We start from the raw sequence: 19250 nt of genomic DNA, 5'->3' as shown, positions 1-19250 counted from the left end.
CCAGTCCCCTTTCCCAGGAAGCTTCTGATCTTTCCCGCCCAAGTTGGCAAGAGTCATTTTCTGATTGGCCTAGTCTTTGCGGGTTCTATTTCCGGCTCTGAGGCCGGGGCGGAAGCAGCTAGTGATTGGAGAGCTCTGTTCCGGAAGCGCAGCAAAAGGAGGGCCTAGTGGTGCGCAAGTATGTTGCAGGTCAGCACCATGGCGGCCCGCCTGGCGGTGAGCCGGTGGAGGGCTGCCCCTGCAGCGGCTGGGAGAGGCCCGCTGCTGTCCTGCCGGAGGTGGTCCGGCGCCAAGGCAGACACCCTGTACGATGTGGTGGTGTCGGGCGGAGGCCTGGTGGGTACCACCATGGCCTGTGCCTTGGGTAAGCGGAGCTCCAGGCGGTATTGGCGGGGAGGGCGGCCGTGGAGCAACTGTGAGGACCGTGGGAGCCCTGAGCTCCTGCGCTCTTTCCCTGCCGAGAGGAGCCCCACGCCAAGCGCTTGGTCCTTCTGGGTTCCGAAGGGCCAAAAGTGGGTGGGTCCTTAGGAATAATGCTAAATCCTGCCGGTTGTTATTTAGGAACGGACACAGTTGTAAGTTATCAGGCATTGTATCGGGCTAGGCGTTTCGTTTCTTTTAGAAAATAACTTCTTTGAGATATAATTGCATACCGTAAGATTCACCCCTTTAAGCATACGGCGGTTTTTAGTATATTAGCAGGTTGTGCATCCATCATCACCATGAATATTAGAACATTTTTATCACCCCCTAAAGAAACAGGATCCAATTAGCATTCACTGCCCATTTTCCCCCAAAGCTCCTCAGCCCTAGGCAACCACTTGTGAACTTCTTGTCTCTACAGATTTGCTTCTTCCTGACATTTTCATATACTTGGATTGGATTCTGCTTAATATCTTTTTTTTTTCAACATTAAGAAAATAGTATTTTTTTTAAGTGGGCAAGAGATCTGAATAGACCAACACAGATATAGAGGTGGCAAAATAAACATGAAATGATGTTTAGCATTATTATCATCACAGAATTGCAGGTTAAAATAACAACAAGAAATCACTACCATTGCATTCGAATGGCAAAAACCCCAAACACTGACAATATCAATAACTGTCAAGAAGCAGAGCAACAAAATCCTCATTCATTTCTGGTAGTATTTGAAAATGACACCCCCATTGCAGGAGAAAATTTGCCAGTTTCTTACAAATTTAAGCATAATTTTACCATATGATACAACACCACTGCTTTTAGGTTATTTAGGTTATTTGAAAAGTTTGTCCACCCTAAAACTTGCGTGCTTTATTCATAATTGTCAAAAACTGGAAGCAAGCAAGCCATCCTTCAGTAGATGAACACAGAAACAGTACTACATTTATATAATGGAATACTATTCAGCCATAAAAATAAATCAGCAATTCAACCACAGAGAACAATGGATGGAATCAAATGCATATATATATATTTTTTTTTTTAACTTTTGTAATTTGCAAATTTATTTATCCTACAGGACCACATTATCAAAATAATAACTTGAGGACAGGTTGCTCTCTTCAGAATTGTGAACTGAGTCATGATTCTGTTTGTATCCTCACAATTGCCATGATCCTTCTCAAATTGAACCTATAAACCTGCAGCACTTCAAGCTATTCCCAGCTTCTCTCTAACGTACTTTTTTTTTTTTAATTTTTTATTTTTTATAAACATATGTTTTTATCCCCAGGGGTACAGGTCTGTGAATCACCAGGTTTACACACTTCACAGCACTCACCAAAGCACATACCCTCTCCAGTGTCCATAATCCCACCCCCTTCTCCCAACCCCCCCCCCCGCCCCAGCAACCCTCAGTTTGTTTTGTGAGATTAAGAGTCACTTATGGTTTGTCTCCCTCCCAATCCCATCTTGTTTCATTGATTCTTCTCCTACCCACTTAAGCCCCTCTGCTTAATATCTTAAAGGTTCATCCAAGTTGTGTGCACCAGTACTTTTTACGGTTGAGTAATTCTGCGTTGTGTGGATGTCCTACATTTGCTTTATGCATTTATTAGTTGACAGATGTTTGGGTTGTTTACACTTCCGGACTGTTTTGAATAATGTTATTAATTTGGTACAGGGTTTAGTGTAAACATACATTTTTGGTTACTTGAATATATCCATTTCTAGGAGTGGAATTGCGGGGTAACACACATGGTAACTCTGGAAGAACTGCCAAATGGTATTCCAAGGTGGCTGCACCATTTTACATTCCCACCAGCTGTGTGAGGGGGCCAGTTTCTCCATGTCCTGCACAGCACTCGCTCTTGTACTTTGTTTAGAGTCATCCTGATGGGTGTGAAGTGGTATCTCCTGGGTTGATTTGAATCTCCCTAATGACTAATGATGTCAAATACCCTTTCATATACTTATTTGTTTTTCTTTGAAGATATGCCTGTTCAGAATCTTTGCCATCTTATTTTGATTTTTTAAAGTAATTTCTTTCCATTGTGGGGTTTGAACTCAGGAGCCCACGATCAAGAGTTGCATGCTCTGTCAACTAAGCCAGCTAGACACCTCCCTTTGCCCATTTTGGGCAATTTGTCTTTTTATTATTGAGTTCTAAGAGTTGTATTTGTTTGATTGTTTGTTTAGTCAGGGCACAGGTCCTTTAACAGCTAAATGATTTGCAAATATTTTCTCATTTTATGGGTGGCCTTTTCATTTTCTTGGCGGTGTCCTTTGAAACAGAAATTTTTAATTTTGATAATGTTCAACTTGTCAGGTTTTTACCACTTACACTTTTGGTGTCATATCTAAGAAATCATTAGTTAACCCAAAGTCATGAAGATTCATTCTTGTGTTCTAAGAGTTTTGTAGTTTTAGCTTTTGGATTTAAGTCTGTGATCCACTTGGAGTTAAACTTTGTGTAAGGTGAGGTGAGGACTTTGCTTTTACATATGTACTTTAGTGTGGTTCACTTCACTGTGATATAAATACTCTTTTCATATTTTATGTGAGTAAACTTGCTTAGCAAGGCTAAGTAAGGACCAGAGTGTTTTGTTTTTGTTTTTGTTTTTTTAAAGATTTTATTTATTTATTTGACAGAGAGGGAACACAAGCAGGGGAAGTAGGAAAGGGAGAAGCAGGCTTCCCGCTGAGCAGGGAGCCGGATGCCAGGCTCCTTCCCAGGACCCTGGGATCATGACCTGAGCCAGAGGCAGAGGCTTAAAGACTGAGCCACCCAGGCTCCCCTAAGGACCAGAGTCTTAACAGCCAACTGGTAGTAGTAGACTGAGAACTTGAACACAGGTCACCAAACTCCAGTTCTTATGCCCTTTTTAAAAAAGATTTATTTATCTGAGAGAGCGTTTGCGTGCATAGGATAGGGGGCGGATGTGGGGAGAGAAGAGGCAGAGGAAGAGGGAGAAAAGGAGATTCCCCCTGAATGCAGAGCGTAATGTGGGGCTGGATCCCAGGACCCTGAGATCATGACCTGAGCCAAAATCAAGAGCCAGACGCTCAAGCAACTGACCCCACTCAGGTGCCCCCAGATCTTTTGGTTTTAACAATTGTATAGTGACTTGCAGAAATTGGATCTGAATTTTCTGACCTCACAAATTAAAGATCACTAATAATATAAAAGTCTTTGTTGACTTAAGAATAAGGTATGACAGCCACATCTCCCCTAGGGTGGCTCCCTTTTGGGATACTGGTGGGGAACAATGCTTTGTAGGAGCTAATTGGCTTGAGTCTCAAAGTCATTATAAAAAACATAGTCATCAGTTATTGAGTACTTGTTATGGATAGGCATCTCTTAAAGTATTTTGCATAGCGGCACCTGGGTGGCTCAGTCGTTAAGCATCTGCCTTCGTCTCAGGTCATGATCCCAGGGCACTGGGATGGAACCCCCGCATCAGGCTCCCTGCTCCACGGAAGCCTAGTTCTCCCTCTCCCATTCTGCTTGCTTGTATTCTCTCTCTCGCCGTATCTCTGTCAAATCAATACATGAAATCTTTAAGAAAAACTATTTTGCATAACATTTTTACTTAATCCTCATAATTTTAGGGGGGTGCAAAAAGGTGGTTTTATTGAAGCAAGGTGACAGGACTCATGAGCAGAAGCAGCTGCACTGCGTCATAATCTTTTTTAATTGTAGTCTGATTGACAAATGTTGCATCCACTTACTCTCTACAGTCTTGATTGTAAATTGTGCAGACAAGAAAGTTAAAACTCAGGTTAAGTAGCTTGCACGCAAAAGTTGGTAATTGGGAGATAAAAAGCCTTTTTGAGACACACAGCTCTCTGGCAGGTATACATACCTTTGCTTCCTGACAGCCATTTTGGTTGTACCTGCTGGCCACTGGGCTAAAACAGTGGTTCCCAAGCTTGAGTGCACGTAAGAATCAGCTGGAGTGTTTGTTTTCTTGAAGGTGTTGAATAAGGCACGTACAGAAAATTCAAAAGGGGTTTTGTGTTCTGAAATACCTAGGGGATCGGCATACACTGTGGAGGGTGTAAAGTGAGACCGCCATTTTTACTTTTACCGCCTGGTTCTCCTTGAAGACAGTCCCCCGTTACCAGTTTGCGGGGCCCGTTTCAAAATTGAGGATTCCAGGTTTCGCTTGCGGTGACTAACTGGGTTTATCGAGGTGGGGCTGAGGAGCCTGGACTTCCGACAGATGCGTGCAGAGTGGATGCCGGAAGGCCACACTTTGAGAAAGAAGCAGCGGAAGAACTGAATTTTCTTACAGTGACTTGACTTCTTAACTTTTTTTTTTTTTTTAAAGATTTTATTTATTTGACAGAGAGATCACAAGCAGGCAGAGAGGCAGACAGAGAGGCAGACAGAGAGAGAGGAGGAAGCAGGCTCCCTGCTGAGCAGAGAGCCCGATGCGGGGCTCGATTCCAGGACCCTGAGATCATGACCTGAGCCGAAGGCAGTGGCTTAACCCACTGAGCCACCCAGGCGCCCCTGACTTCTTAACTTTTTAAAAAAAATTTTATCTATTTATTTGAGAGAGAGAGTGAGAGAGATCGTGAGAGGGGGAAGGTCAGAGGGAGGAGCAGACTCCCCATGGAGCTGGGAGCCCAAAGCGGAACTTGATCCCAGGACTCCAGGATCATGACCTGAGCCGAAGGCAGTCGTTTAACCAGCTGAGGCACCCAGGTCTCGCCAACTTTTTATATAATTTTATATGATATGTACCTGGAAAAATTTCTAGCCTTACTAAAACTTTAGTGTTAATATTTGTATTTAACTTTCTTCCTTCCTTGTTCTTTTTTTTTTTTTTTTAAGATTATTTATTTATTTGACAGAGATCACAAGTAGGCAGAGGCAGGTGGGGGTGGGGGGAAGCAGGGTCCCCGCTGAGCAGAGAGCCCCATGTGGGGCTCCATCCCAGGACCCCGGGATCATGACCTGAGCTGAAGGCAGAGGCTTTAAACCACTGAGCCACCCAGGCGCCCCACCGTGTTTATTCTTTATCTTAATGCTCTTCAGTGCCTCAAGGAGGCAGAGCAGCAGTGCTTTCTTTTACAAACTCAGAGAATTCTGTACTGCACTTGTTCCTTTTTTCCATCTCTTCCACAGAAGTATAAATCCTCAAAGTCAAGACTGACTTTTAAACAGTTACAATGCAGGCTTCTTGGTGTAAGTCTACAAAAGAAAAGTCGGGAGCCAGAGTGCACTGGGTTGTGACAGTTTCTGCTCTATGTCCAAACTACCAAGCACAGGTTAACAAAGGAAAATTCACACACGGGCCAATTTCCTAAAAAAGCAGAGAAAATAATAAACGTTAAATGTGAAAGTTAAAACTCTGGAAGGTTTGGATTTTTTTTTTTTTTTTCATTTATTTATTTGACAAAGACACAGAGAGAGAGAGGGAGCGCGCAAGCGAACACAAGCGGAGGGAGTGGGAGGGAGAAGCAGCCTCCCCAGTGAGAGGGAGCCTGATGTGGGGCTTGATCATGGATCATGACCCAAGCCGAAGGCAGATGCTTAATGACTGAGCCACCCAGGTGCCACTGGAGTCTTTCATGTGAATTATTCAGTGAGCAAGCCTCACTGTTGTCCTATAAAGCATCTGGGACCTTGGGCAGATCTCAGCCTTTCAGAGGCAGGTGTGGCATTGGGAGTGTTTTCTCTTGAGTCAAGTAAACTCTGAGCTTGTCGAGATATTGTGTGTGTAATGTTTCCCCTTGATCATCACAGCCTGTATCCCAGAGAATATTGTCAGTAGTTTATATGGTGATCAACCTTACTTTTTATTCCGATGTCCACTTTATTATTATTATTATTATTTTTAAAGATTTTATTTATTTATTTGATAGAGAGAGATCACAAGTAAGCAGAGAGGCAGGCAGAGAGAGAGAGAGGAGGAAGCAGGCTCCCTGCTGAGCAGAGAGCCCGATGTGGGACTCGATCCCAGGACCCTGAGATCATGACCTGAGCCGAAGGCAGCGGCTTAACCCACTGAGCCACCCAGGCACCCCTATTATTATTATTTTTAAGATTTTCTTTGACAGAGGGAGAAACAGCGAGAGAGGGAACACAAGCAGGGGATGTGGGAGAGGGAGAAGCAGGCTTCCCGCTGAGCAGGGAGCCCGATATGGGGCTCCATCCCAGGACCCTGGGAACATGATTTGAGCCAAAGGCAGATGCTTAATGCCAGCCACCCAGGCGCGCAGTCAGCGAGCACTTAAATTTTAGCAGCTGCTTTAAAAGTGCAAGTTTTTCAGTAGGCTCTTCTGGTTTCCCCTTAAGTCAGTTTGTTTCCCCTGATTGTTCTACAAACCCTCAAGAGTATGTTTCAGGCTTGAAACATCTGTATTTCCCTCTCACATTGTTATCTGTAAATTGCATTCTGTAGTATTTTTTCTCCAGCTGAGTTTTCTAAAATGTTAAATAGCTAAAATATAAAATAATTGAACCTGACTGTATTTTAGTCCTGTTAGTTCCCTTGTCTGTCATTTAACAAAAATGTCTGTTGGGTATCTGCGGATTGAGGAGATCCCAAGTTTGTTGCTGGGAATATTAGCCATAGCAAAAGCAATGGTTCCTGCCCCCAGGGAATTTACAGTGTAGCAAAAGAGATAGATTTGTAAATAGCCCTGCTGGGGAGGGGAGGAGGTGGTCAGGAGGGCATTCGGGCGGCGGAGCAGACCCTGGAAGGGAAGAGGTGGGTGATGGACCAGAAGGCAGGCCTCTCCGGGAACGCGGCTGTTCCATCCTCCAGTGCAAAACGGCAGAGCCGCATGGCAGTGGGGGAGGGGGGGCATGTGAACTTGGTCGTCTTGGTGCAGCTCATGGCCTGTTCACCAGAGTGACCTTGACTTTCACACTCCTCCCTAGTTGCATCTTAAAATAATGCCACTCTTCTTTAGGTAACAAAAAATGTGGGGTTGTCATCATTACTAAGTAAAAACCTGCATCTTTTCTCTCTAATAATCCTGTCACATTTTTTTCTCCTTTCTTGGCTGTAGCAGCTCCCTGCTTACCGTGTCCGTGTCTTTCCCTGGGACACGGTGGAGGGCCTGTGTCTGGCTGCAGGCACCCAGTACCGAAGTCCCCAAGTCCCCTTTTTACTTCTCTATACCAGTGTTTGAGGACCAAATTTATAGGTACAATTGATGTATTTGGGGGGCTCCTTTTCTTTTACAAATAATTCTTTATCTTTGATTCAATCTCGAGAGCCACAACAAATTTCGCTTATTAAATATTCCATTTTTCTGTTGAACACAATTTGTAATTTTTAGTGACTTAACAGTTTAAACCTTAGAAATATCTGGTGTCCTGGACACTGGGCCCTGCCCTTCCCCCGCTCTCTTTCCCCAGGGCCTGTACCCTTCGCACAGGCCTCCTCTGAGAACTCCTTTGCTGGCCAGCAGGGCCGGCGGCGCAGGTCAGTCTGCCGTGGGCCCAGGCAAACTGCGTGTCACTGGTCACCTGTTCGGGGCCTGAATAAACAGCTGGCAATTAAAAAAAAAAAAAATCTGGTGTCTAAATATTTCAGCCTTTCTCTTTTACTTTGTTCTTCCTACCTAGGGAGTTCTCCTGGCTCCTTGTGACTTTGTCATTATTTGCTTCTTTGCACATGGCCGGTGTTGGACTGTTAAGAGAAACCCGGGCAGCCATGGACAGGGTGATTCACATGGTTGAAACAGTGGTATAAGCTACTGCTTAGGATTTTGTATGGTGTTTCCTTTACTTGTATCCTAAGGACAAAGCAATTAGTTAATCTCGTGCTTCTCTTAGAAGTGAGAAAGGGAAGAAATTCTGATTTTCCCACTATGATATAAAATGTTGATTCTCTCTCTCTCTCTTTTTTTTTTTAGGACATGATATTCACTTCAGTGACAAGAAAATCCTGTTGCTAGAAGCAGGTCCAAAGAAAGTATGGGAGAAATTGCCAGAAACTTACAGCAACAGAGTCAGCTCCATTTCCCCTGGCTCTGCAACCCTTCTCAGTAGTGAGTAGATCTTGCATAGAACCAACCTCTTGTCTCTCCCGGCTTTCCAGTGTGTCCCATAGGGCAGAGGCTCTGGAGCATCCTGTGAGGAGGGGGTTGGTGTGGTAATCTAGTGCATCGTTGAAGATGAGGCCCCATTACAGTGTCACCTCCCAGGCTGAGGAAGATGTCCTCGGGACATGTGGGTTCATCACACGGACTTCGTTTGTGATGTTGGGTCATTATGAATTGGTGGAATTGAAACTGTATGAACTAATTATGACCATTGGTTTCCAGTAGAAATACCCTCTTTATTCCCAGACTCAGCCCTCTTGGGATCTAGGGAGTTTGGATGCTAAATGCTTTTGAGTGTAAATCAGTGTGTGCACATGGAACTCATTAGAAAACGGTCTGTAGGTCTCTGCCAGAGGTTACTCCCCTATCTAGAACCACCCTGTCAAAAATTAGACTCTTCCAATCACTTTTTAGCCCCTTATACTCCTTTATTTTTCTTTGTAGCACTTAGTACTAACCTGACAATGTATTACGTCTTTGTTTTTTTTTTTTTTACTCTCTATCTCTCCAACCAGAATATTAGCTGCAGAGGAACTTTGGTTTCACACTTTATGTTGAATACCTAGAATTGTGTCTGGCTCACTGTGTCCACACTGAATAAATCTGTTCAGTGCTATGGGTTTTAAAAAAAAAAAGTTAAAAGACTGTCTTTTAAAAAAAAATGTTAAGATTTTATTTTTAAGTAATCTCTCCACCCACTGTGGGGTTCAAATTCAGACCCCCGAGATCAAGAGTTGCTATGCACTTCTGACTGAGCCAGCCGGGCACCCCAGAGAGTTTCTAACTTCTGTAGGATGATGAAAAAAATCCGGGTTTGGTTTCCTTTTTTATTTCCCTAACTTTAATGTGATTTGACTTTTTAAAAAGAATACTTGGTGGGGGGCGGAGGGAGAGAGACTCTCAAGCAGACTCCCCACAGAGTGCAGAGCCTGATGTGGGGCTCAGTCTCCCGACCCTGAGGTCACGACCTGAGCTATAACCGAGTTGGACGTTTAACTGACTGAGCCACCCAGGCGCCCCAGATCTGACTTTTTGATCATGAAAGCTGGGTCTTTTTTCATGCTGTATAATCTGAATTTGGGAACAGAGTAGCTTAACTCCTAGCATCAAACAGGAAAAAATGAGAGTATTTTTCTGTCATTGGAGGATGCTGAAAACAATCTCTTACTTCACAGGTTGGAGAGACAGAGCCCAGGAGGGCTGTGTCGCATGAACTTGCTCTGGCCTGTACATGGATCCTTTCTTTTGTAGGTTTTGGTGCCTGGGACCACATCTGCAACATGAGATACAGAGCCTTTCGGCGAATGCAGGTGCCTTCTTTATTACTTCTGGCAAGATAATCTTGATTGTCCATCTTCTTTTCTGTATCTTGGAATCCATATTCTCCATATTTCGTGTGGAAGCAGGAACTTCCCATTCAGTTTAAGGGAGTGGGGAGCATTCTCAAGAGAAGTTTCTTCTCACCTTCTGTCTCCTACCAGGGGAACTGACATTGTGATTTTCCTGCTTCTGTCACTTGTGGAAGGCAGCACTGTTTCTGATCAGAGCAAGACATTTTCTCTTCCTTGGGTTATAATACAGACTTTCCTTCGGTGTTTCCAGGTGTGGGATGCCTGCTCAGAGGCGCTGATAATGTTCGATAAGGATAATCTGGATGACATGGGCTACATAGTGGAGAATGACGTCATCATGCGCGCTCTCACCAAGCAGCTGGAGGCCGCGTCAGGTGAGGCTCCCACTTCTTTACGTCTTCTTTTACCCTGCACGGTGAACTGCTCTAGAATTTTTCTGGGACTTACTGGAAAAAATAATCCCTTTTATGGAGATTGAATATCCACCGTAAAGGAACCCTCTGTTAGATATCTTAGGGTTTTTTCTTTTTTTTAATTCAGGAATAAAAATAACGGTTTTATTCAGGAATAATTTATATACCATAAAATTCACCCATTTTAAGTGTACAATTCAGTGGTTTTTAGTGTACTTACAGAGTTAGGCCACAGTCACAATATCATTTTAGAACATTTCTGTCACCTCAGGAAGAAATCTTAGGTCCATTTACAGCATTCCCCCTTCCCAACCGCAGCCCCTGGCACCACTGGCCTACTTTCGGTCTCTCGGGATTTGCCTCTTCTGGACATTTCATATAGGTCGAATCATACACAGTGTGTTCTTTTATGTCTGCTGCTGCACCGAGCGTATCTTTGATATCCATTCATGTTGCCGCCTGTGTTAGCAGTCCGCTCTTTTTTATCACCAGATGGTTTCCCTTCGTGTGAATACACGGCATTTCGTTCATCCTTTCTTCAGTTGACGGACAGTGGGTTGTTCCCACTTTCTGGCAGTTGTGAATAACGCTGTGAACATTTGGTACAAGTCTTTGCAGGGACATAGGTCTCATTTGTTCTGGGTGCAGACTTAGGAGTAACCTGCTGGGTCATGTATTGTGTTTAACATTTCCAGAAACTGCTGAACTTTTTCAGAGAGGCTGCAGCATTTCACTTTCCCACCAGTAATATATAAGGTCACCAATTGCTCCATATCCTTGCCAACACTTATTTTCCTTTTATTTTTTTATTATAGCCATCCCAGTGACAAATGGTATCTTATCGTAGTTTTCTTCTTTTTTTAAGATTGTATTTATTTATTTGACAGAGATCACAAGCAGGCAGAGAGACAGGTAGAGAGAGAGAGGAAGGGAAGCAGGCTCCCTGCTGAGCAGAGAGCCCAAAGCGGGGCTCGATCCCAGGTCCCTGAGATCATAACCTGAGCCGAAGGCAGAGGCTTTAACCCACTGAGCCACCCAGGCCCCCCTCTTACTGTAGTTTTGATTGTATTTCCCATCTTTCCTCTGCTTGTTTGCCATTTAGTGAAATAACTATTCAGAATCTTTTGCCCATTTAAAAACTGGAACATCTTTTTCTTTTTGAGTTAGAAGAGTTCCTTATATATTCTGAATATAAATTCCTTATCAGATTATTATGAAATCTCTATACCCAGCATGGGGCCTGAACTCACAGCCCTGAGATCGAGAGTCCTGTGCTCTAATGACTGAGCCAACCAGGTGCCCCACTTAATGTGCAACTTTTAAAGATAATTTAGACCAAATATTTAGTCACTTAGAAACATGTTCCATAACATTGGTGAAAAAAGTAGGTCATATCCTGTGTGTGCATATGCATCTATATGCATAGGAAGTAATCTGGAAAGCTGTAGGGAAAAGCTTTAATTGGAGTTGCCTCTTAAGTGGTATGATTAAGGGTAATGTTTTCCATCCCTTTTAAATCTTCCTTTGTTGGGGTGCCCGGGTGGCTCAGTGGGTTAAAGCCTCTGCCTTTGGCTCGGGTCATGATCTCATGGTCCAGGGATCAAGTCCCACATCGGGCTCTCTGCTCAGCATGGAGCCTGCTTCCCTCTCTCTCTCTGCCTGCCTCCCTGCCTACTTGTGATCTCCGTCTGTCAAATAAATAAATAAAATCTTAAAAAAAAAATCTTCCTTTGTTGTTCATACTTCAAAAGCATATCATCTTTACAATCAGAAAAGTAAAATTATTTCCAGTGGCAAGAGAAGTCTTAGGAAATCTAGAACTTCTTTGAGCCCCTGGCATTCCCACCCTGTTGATTCTGAAAGCATGTGGCATCACTTAGGCACAGAGTGAACCTAGAAGAGCAGGAGTGTGGGGATGAGAAGAGAGACTCCCTGGGCTGGTCATTCAGTGAGGGCTGAGTATTTATTTATTTACTTATTTGTTTATGACACTGACTTATCCCTGTGGCCCTGTCATTTATCAGCTCTCAGACTGTAGCATTTATTACAGGAGTTATTTTGTAGATTTTACTGTTCTTGTTCACGAGTAGACGATGAGACCGCTATCCTTAGAGCTCGCTTTAGATTTAGGTACGATTTTTGCCTCAGCCCGTGTGGGGGGCCTTTCTGATGTTTTGTTTTCTCTCTCTGACCTCCTAGACCGGGTGACGGTTCTCTACAGGAGCAGAGCAGTCGGCTATACCTGGCCTTACCCCTTCACCATGGCGGACTCCAGCCCTTGGGTTCATATTACCCTAGGTGATGGCAGCACCCTCCAGACTAAATTGTTGGTAGTTGAAAATTCTTGTTTTGCCAGGGGTCTTGAGTATCCATAGCTTATCCTAGACTCTAGGGTCTTTCGTTTTAGATTTAAGCTATAATTTTGGGCAAAGCTTTTGGTTATTAGGACCAGTACTCAATCAGGCCAACTCAAGATGGTCTTTTAAATCTGGTATAGAGGGGCGCCTGGGTGGCTCAGTGGGTTAAAGCCTCTGCCTTCGGCTCAGGTCCTGATCCCAGGGCCCAGGAATCGAGCCCCACACCGGGCTTTCTGCTCAGCAGGGAGCCTGCTTCCCCATCCTCTCTCTGCCTGCCTCTCTGCCTACTTGTGACTCTATCAAATAAATAAAAATCTTGGGGAAAAAAAAATAAATTCGGTATCGGAAGCAGTCTCCTGGACCATCTTAGGTCTTGAAAGAAAAGGGACGCAGGAACGGCAGCAGCAGTGCTGGCGGTTCTTGCCCTCGCAGGAGTCCTGGAGTCCCTTCACCTCCTACGCTTCCCCTGTCTCTCTGTCTCTCTCTGTGCGCCAGGCGCCAGCTTCCCCTTCTGTTGGGCAGCCATTCCTAACCTTCCAGCAGGACTGTTCAGCTCCGGCGCCTGCCTCGTTAACTTCTAGGTCAAATATCAAGAGAATCTGGCCAAGTTAACCTATGGCTGGCACCTCATGGGCTGAGGTCCGGCTTTGGTCCATTAGTTGACACTGGGGTTCCATACGTAAGGCTGCCCCCTCCAGGGGCTGTGAGTGAGGTGGGCGTGATGACAGGTTGCCCGCCGCCGCCGAGCTTGTGAATGAGAGTTGGAACTAGAGAGAACTGAAGGGGACAGAGACACACTTCTGCAACGGTTCCGGGTATTAAGGAGTTCTAAGACTTGACAGACTCGTTTCCACGCAGATTGGTGCAGATGGTCACAACTCAGGCGTGCGGCAGGCTGCTGGGATTCAGAATGTCAGCTGGAGCTACGATCAGTCTGCTGTCGTGGCTACTCTGCACTTGTCGGAGGTGAGAGCCTGAGCCCACCAGCTGGGGCCCCCGCTCGTGTTCTGTGGGTACTAAGTCCTTTTCGTGAGAACGCTTCCTCTGTCGTAGGCCACAGAAAACAACGTAGCTTGGCAGAGATTCCTTCCGTCGGGGCCCATTGCTCTGCTCCCGGTAAGAAGTCCTTCCAGCGGATCAGTCTGTTTCAGCGCGCCCAGCCTTCCTCTCTTAGGGCTTCACCTTCTGTCAGTCTTTTTCTGGTTTCGAGGGAATATGCCCAGGCTAACTTTGTTTCCCCTTGTTTCCCGTTACTCCCTTCAAGCCTGAGAGCTCCCAAGAACAGAAGTCTTGCCCTTAGTATTGATGTTCTTTTTTTTTTTTGGACCTGGGTGCTTGCAAGTGAGGGGAGGGGCGTGGGGAGAGGATCTCAAGCCGTCTCCCTGCTGAGCACAGAGCCCTGCCTGGGGCTCGATCTCCCAGCCCTGAGATCATGATCTGAGCCAAAATCATCCGACTGAGCCACGCAGGCGCTCTACTATTGATGTTCATTTGACGCAGCTCTCAGACACCTTGAGTTCCTTGGTCTGGTCCACATCCCATGAACATGCAGCGGAGCTTGTCGGCATGGATGAAGAGAAGTTCGTGGATACCGTTAACTCTGCCTTCGTGAGTATGAGCATGTCCTGCTGGGTTGCAGGGAGATACAGAAAGGTGGTTTTGATGAAGGAAAAAGGAATAACCAACCAGCAGCCCCTATAGTAACTGTAGGTTTTGATCTGGGCTATGTGGACGGGAGGGCATTCAGGGAAATGCAAAACAGCGTAAATTAATAACTTCTGTGCTTTTTTGACGGTTGTGGGCTGCTGCTGCGCTGACTGTAACAGCTGCCTGGGCAGTAGTTAGCATTGGCCCTTTTTTCTGAAGCTGTAACTACTTGACTAATTCTGAATAGCTGTACTAGGTTTGAAGTACCTGAACCTTTGAAGCCTGATTCATTAGACATGTTCTTAAAGGAGCTGAGCACAGTTTAGCAGGGAGCTTAAGAGAAAGTCTTGTAGACACATGGGTTTAGTACTGCTTCTGCCTTTTAATCTCCTAGGAAATGGAAATAGTATCACCAGCCTCTCAGGGTTTAATAACAATAATAAAAGTCTAAAGATTTTTATTACTTATTTTTTTTAAAGATTATATTTTTATTTATTTGACAGAGATCACAAGTAGGCAGAGAGGCAGGCAGAGAGGCAGGCAGAGAGAGAGGAAGGGAAGCAGGCTCCCCACCGTGCAGAGAGCCTGATGCGGGGCTCAATCCCAGGTCACTGGGATCATGACCTGAGCCGAAAGCAGAGGCTTTAACCCACTGAGCCACCCAGGCACCCCGAGCCTAAAGATTTTTCAAATGAGAGAATTGATGTAAGATGCTTGGAGCACACCTAGTATATTGTAGGTGCTCAACAAATGGTAACAATTATTCTGGAGTAGACACAGCCTTCAATGTTGGCAGCAGTAATTTCGGAGCTTAAGCACCACATATATCTGAATTCAACTAATAGTAACAATCAGTAAGATTCACTGAACATTTATTGTGTGCTACGCACAGGCGAAGGGTTGCACCTGTCCATTTAATGCAGTGACCCATCGAGGAGGGCGCTGTTACCATGCTTGTAGCTATCTGCCCAAGGTCAGAGAGCCGGGGGTAAGGCTGGGATTGGCAGTCAGGCTGGCCCCTCGAACCTGTGGTTTTAACCACCAAACTGCCACCTCACTAGTGACTTCCAGTCGTTTAGACTGAAGAACTTGGGCTTCCCTGCTCTAGAGCAGCAACAGGAGTGACAGGAACTGAACACACTAAGTGGCTTCCAAGGCAGATGGTGAAGGCTGCCCTGCTGGTCAGTTCGCATGTGCTCCTGCCACGGGCTTCTGCAGGGCAATCATGGACACGTCCCGCGCGCCTTCTAGGTGGGAGTCTGGAGGCAGACAGATGAGACACAGTCCTGCTTTCAGGAAGCTCACAGTCTAGTGAGGGAGGAAGCTACTGAAGCAACAACTGGTGAAAGTAGTCACAGGATGTTGATGGAAGCACAGAGGAGGGAAACACACAGTGGAGGGTTTGGAGGGAGGATCACAGCTTCTTGGTGCTCCGAGGGGTCATCCCGGCGAATTAGAAGGACGTTCTAAGCACAGGGAGGAAAGGCAGGGGCGAGGATGTCGTCGAATGAGCTCCGCTGTGGCTGCTGGATGGTTTTGGAGGGTTAAGGTGAAGTGCAGGGCAGGGTGGACGCCCACAGGTGGGCAGGGGCAGCTCGGGGGCAGTTTGGCTTGATTCTAAAACCTGTGGGGAAAGGTAGGAAGTTGTGTTTTTTTGCCTTTGCTTACGGGGTGTGCCACCTGTGGTCTACATCAGTCTAGGCTTTTAGGTACTATTAATACTTGGCTTTAGTGATAAAATGGGTTTTCTTGGTGATTTTTTTACTTCCCTTTTCATCACTGGTGAATCTCTACTGTTTGTGGCTGATGCGGCTCAGTGGAGTGATGCCAACCACACGGACCTCATCGACGCGGCGGGCAGCCTGCTGCAGTCCGCTGTCGCCTTTCTGAAGCCCACGAAGGTCTCCGCTCGCCAGATGCCCCCAAGTGTAGCCCGGGTGGATGCCAAAAGCCGAGTGCTGTTTCCACTTGGCTTGGGACATGCTGCCGAGTATGTCCGCCCGCGGCTGGCTCTCATCGGGTAAGATGACGACGGGGCAGGGCTGTCTTCTCACTGTGCTGCAGGAGGCCGTACCTGAGCTCTGCTTTCCTCTTAGGGATGCAGCGCACAGAGTCCATCCACTTGCAGGACAAGGTGTCAACATGGGCTTCGGGGATGTCTCCAGCTTGGTCCGTCACCTCAGTGCTGCAGCCTTCAACGGGAAGGACTTAGGTAAGGATTCAGGTGCATCAGAAGTTCCGGAGGTCATACAGTCAGGGAAGATCGGGCTCCAGAATGCCCCTCCATAGCCAGATGTGGTAGGCATCAGTGTGTCTGGCTTACTGGGGAACAGCTTCATTGTAAGATCAGAGAGTTACACCTTTCCTCCTTCCTCCAGGCTCTATGAGCCATCTCACAGGTTATGAAACAGATCGACAGCGTCACAACACTGCTCTTCTGGCTGCTACTGACCTACTGAAAAGGCTTTACTCCACCAGGGCCGCTCCGCTGGTGCTGCTCCGGACATGGGGCTTGCAGGCCACAAATGCAGTGTCTCCACTCAAAGTAAGGTCACTCACGGCTCTCCAGGAGTCTTGCTCACTGAGGAAGGACTTGGCCAATGACTCTTAATTTCTTTGAATTAATTTTCTTGGCTGTAAAATTACCTTTTTAGGAATACCTCCCCCATTGGTTATGAGCAAAAAACTTGCTGAGCTCAGGGGTAGAGCCCACATCTAAGCAGTAACTTTACATGAGGGAGGGCTTAAAATAGTGAATAGGAACTTTGAAAGATAAAGATTGTTTAGGGGCAGTTGGGTGGCTCAGTTGGTTAAGCTTAGTGTCCAACTCTTGATTTTGGCTCAGGTCATGATCTCAGGGTCATGAGATCAAGCCCTGCATCAGGCTCTGCACTCGGTGCAATCTGCTTCTCTCTCTCAAATAAATAAATAAATACAATCTTTTAAAAAAAAGATGCTTAAACTCTTTTTGCTGCTTGGCCAGCTTCTTTCTTGAGAAACTTCCATTTAAAGACATTTTGGAGGGACTTTTGAGAGGAGCATTTGTCTGGGACTTTTGCTAAGTTTTTGCTTTAATCACTTTGGGTATTTTATTTTTAAGTAGGCTCTACTGCCAGCATGGAGCCCTGAACTCACAACCCTGATACCAAGACCTGAGCTGATATCAGGAGTTGGATGCTTAACCAGCTGAGCCACCCAGGCACTCCTATATATTATTTTAAAATATTTTTTCACTTGCCATCACACCTTAACAGAGTCCAAGTATCATTCATTTTATTTCATTTTTCTCCAGGAACAGATTATAGCCTTTGCAAGCAAATGAATGCTCCCCTTCTGGACATTCTGTTGAAGAAAAATGAACATCTTTTCTGAAGACTGTCACATATTTTCAAGATTTAATAAATTTGCTTTACATTAGATTTCTCGTCTCTTTTTCTCTTCTGCTTTATGGGCCTGTGGACCCCAAATCATGAGTGATAGATAATTTGCTGTGAGGAGGGCATATCAGTCAAGCTAACAAAAAAACCCCAAAGAAAGACTATTGTGATTTGGTTGAAAAGACTTTTTATTACTGAAAGAAAAATTGCTCAGGTGCTGTCTCATTCATTTTTGAGGGAGGATATATAAAAGAGAAGATTTCTAAAATTAAGTTGCTATCAACTTGAAACAGACTGCTATTTACACCACGTACTTTATGTGAACCTCATGGTAACCACAAGGGGAAAATGTAAGTACACAAAAGAAAATGAGAAAGGAATCTGAACATAACACTAAAGAAAGCCATCAGACCACAAGGGAGCAGTGAAAGAAGATCAGAGAATTAAATAAACAGAAAACAATTAACAAAATGTCAGTAAGAATATACCTACCAATAATTAAATGAAAATGGACTAAATTTGCCAATCAAAAGACAGAGAGTGCCTGGTTGTGTGGGCAAAAAAACACATCTACGACTTATAAGAGATACTGCAGGACATACCCAGACTGAAAATGGAACGGACAGAAAGATACTCCATGGAAATGAAAAGAAAGCTGGATTAGCTATACTCCAGTCAGAATTTAAAACAAAGACTAGGGGGTACCTGGGTGGCTCAGTCGTTGGATGTTTGCAGATACTAACAGACCTAAAGGGAGATAAAGCAATATGGTAATAGTAGGAGACTTTAATATCCCACTCCTGTCAATAGATAATTCATCCAGACAGAAGAATCAATACAGAAACACTGGACTTTTATACCACATGGACATAACATACATACTCAGAACATTCCATCTAGAAGGTAGAATACACATTCCTAAGTGTGTGTAGAATGCTATCAAGAATAAATCAGGCCAAAAACCAAGACTCAACAAATTAAAGAAAATGGAAATTCTATCAAGCATCTCTGGTATGAAACTAGACCACAATGGTATACAACTATAACTTAATTACAAAAAAATGGGAAAAGGCACAAATACGAGATTAAATAATGTGCTTTTGAACAACCAGTGTGTCATCAAAGAAATAAGAGAAATAAAAAAACCTAGAGACAAATGAAAACCAAAATGTGACACCAAAATATATAAGATGTAGCAAAAGCAGTTCTAAGAGGGAAATTCATGCCCACTTGAAGAAACAAGGAAAATACCAGATTGCCAACATAACTTTACATCTAAAGGAACTTTCTAGAAAAAGAACAAAGCCTGAGAGTAGTGGAAGGTAGATTAAAGCAGAAACAGAGACAAAAGACAATTAAACAATGAATGAAACTAAGAGTTGGTTCTTCGAAAAGATAAAATCTACAAATCTTCAGTAGACTAACCAAGTAAAAGTAAGAGCAGACTCAAAATCGGAAAGTAAAAAGAAGTAGTATAACTGAATTTATTTACCACAGAAATCCAAAGGATCCTAAGAGACACTGAACAATTACATGCCAACAAGCTGGACAACCTAGAAATGAATAAATTCTTAGAAATGTACAACCTTCCAAAATAATCATGAAAAAACAAAA

The 19250-nt window shown here is 44.6% G+C and overlaps 1 protein-coding gene across 1 annotated transcript; it reads left to right on the top strand.

Annotated features, from left to right (window-relative positions):
- The first annotated feature begins 198 nt into the window (after positions 1-198).
- On the top strand, positions 199-17678 carry COQ6 (coenzyme Q6, monooxygenase). Its single transcript, XM_032344965.1, has 12 exons — positions 199-364; positions 8302-8436; positions 9742-9800; positions 10093-10216; positions 12455-12585; positions 13471-13578; positions 13666-13728; positions 14113-14220; positions 16077-16279; positions 16356-16471; positions 16638-16804; positions 17552-17678. The coding sequence occupies exons 1-12, from the start codon at positions 199-201 to the stop codon at positions 17579-17581; spliced, it is 1410 nt and encodes a 469-aa protein (XP_032200856.1). The 3' UTR covers positions 17582-17678.
- The last annotated feature ends 1572 nt before the right edge of the window (positions 17679-19250 follow it).

This window comes from Mustela erminea, chromosome 5, assembly GCF_009829155.1.
Source record: "Mustela erminea isolate mMusErm1 chromosome 5, mMusErm1.Pri, whole genome shotgun sequence".
In the NCBI taxonomy this organism is placed as follows: Eukaryota; Metazoa; Chordata; class Mammalia; order Carnivora; family Mustelidae; genus Mustela; species Mustela erminea.
The sequence above is the reverse complement of the archived record's forward strand: the minus strand, read 5'-3'. Positions and strand labels throughout refer to the sequence as shown.

What these genes read in the sequence shown, in the direction of transcription:
- COQ6 (XM_032344965.1), top strand. Translation starts at nt 199, where the DNA reads ATGGCGGCCCGCCTGGCGGTGAGCCGGTGGAGGGCTGCCCCTGCAGCG. An exon ending in CACCATGGCCTGTGCCTTGG is followed by an intron (nt 365 to 8,301) that starts GTAAGCGGAGCT and finishes TTTTTTTTTTAG; the next exon opens with GACATGATATTCACTTCAGT. An exon ending in ATGCAGTGTCTCCACTCAAA is followed by an intron (nt 16,805 to 17,551) that starts GTAAGGTCACTC and finishes ATTTTTCTCCAG; the next exon opens with GAACAGATTATAGCCTTTGC.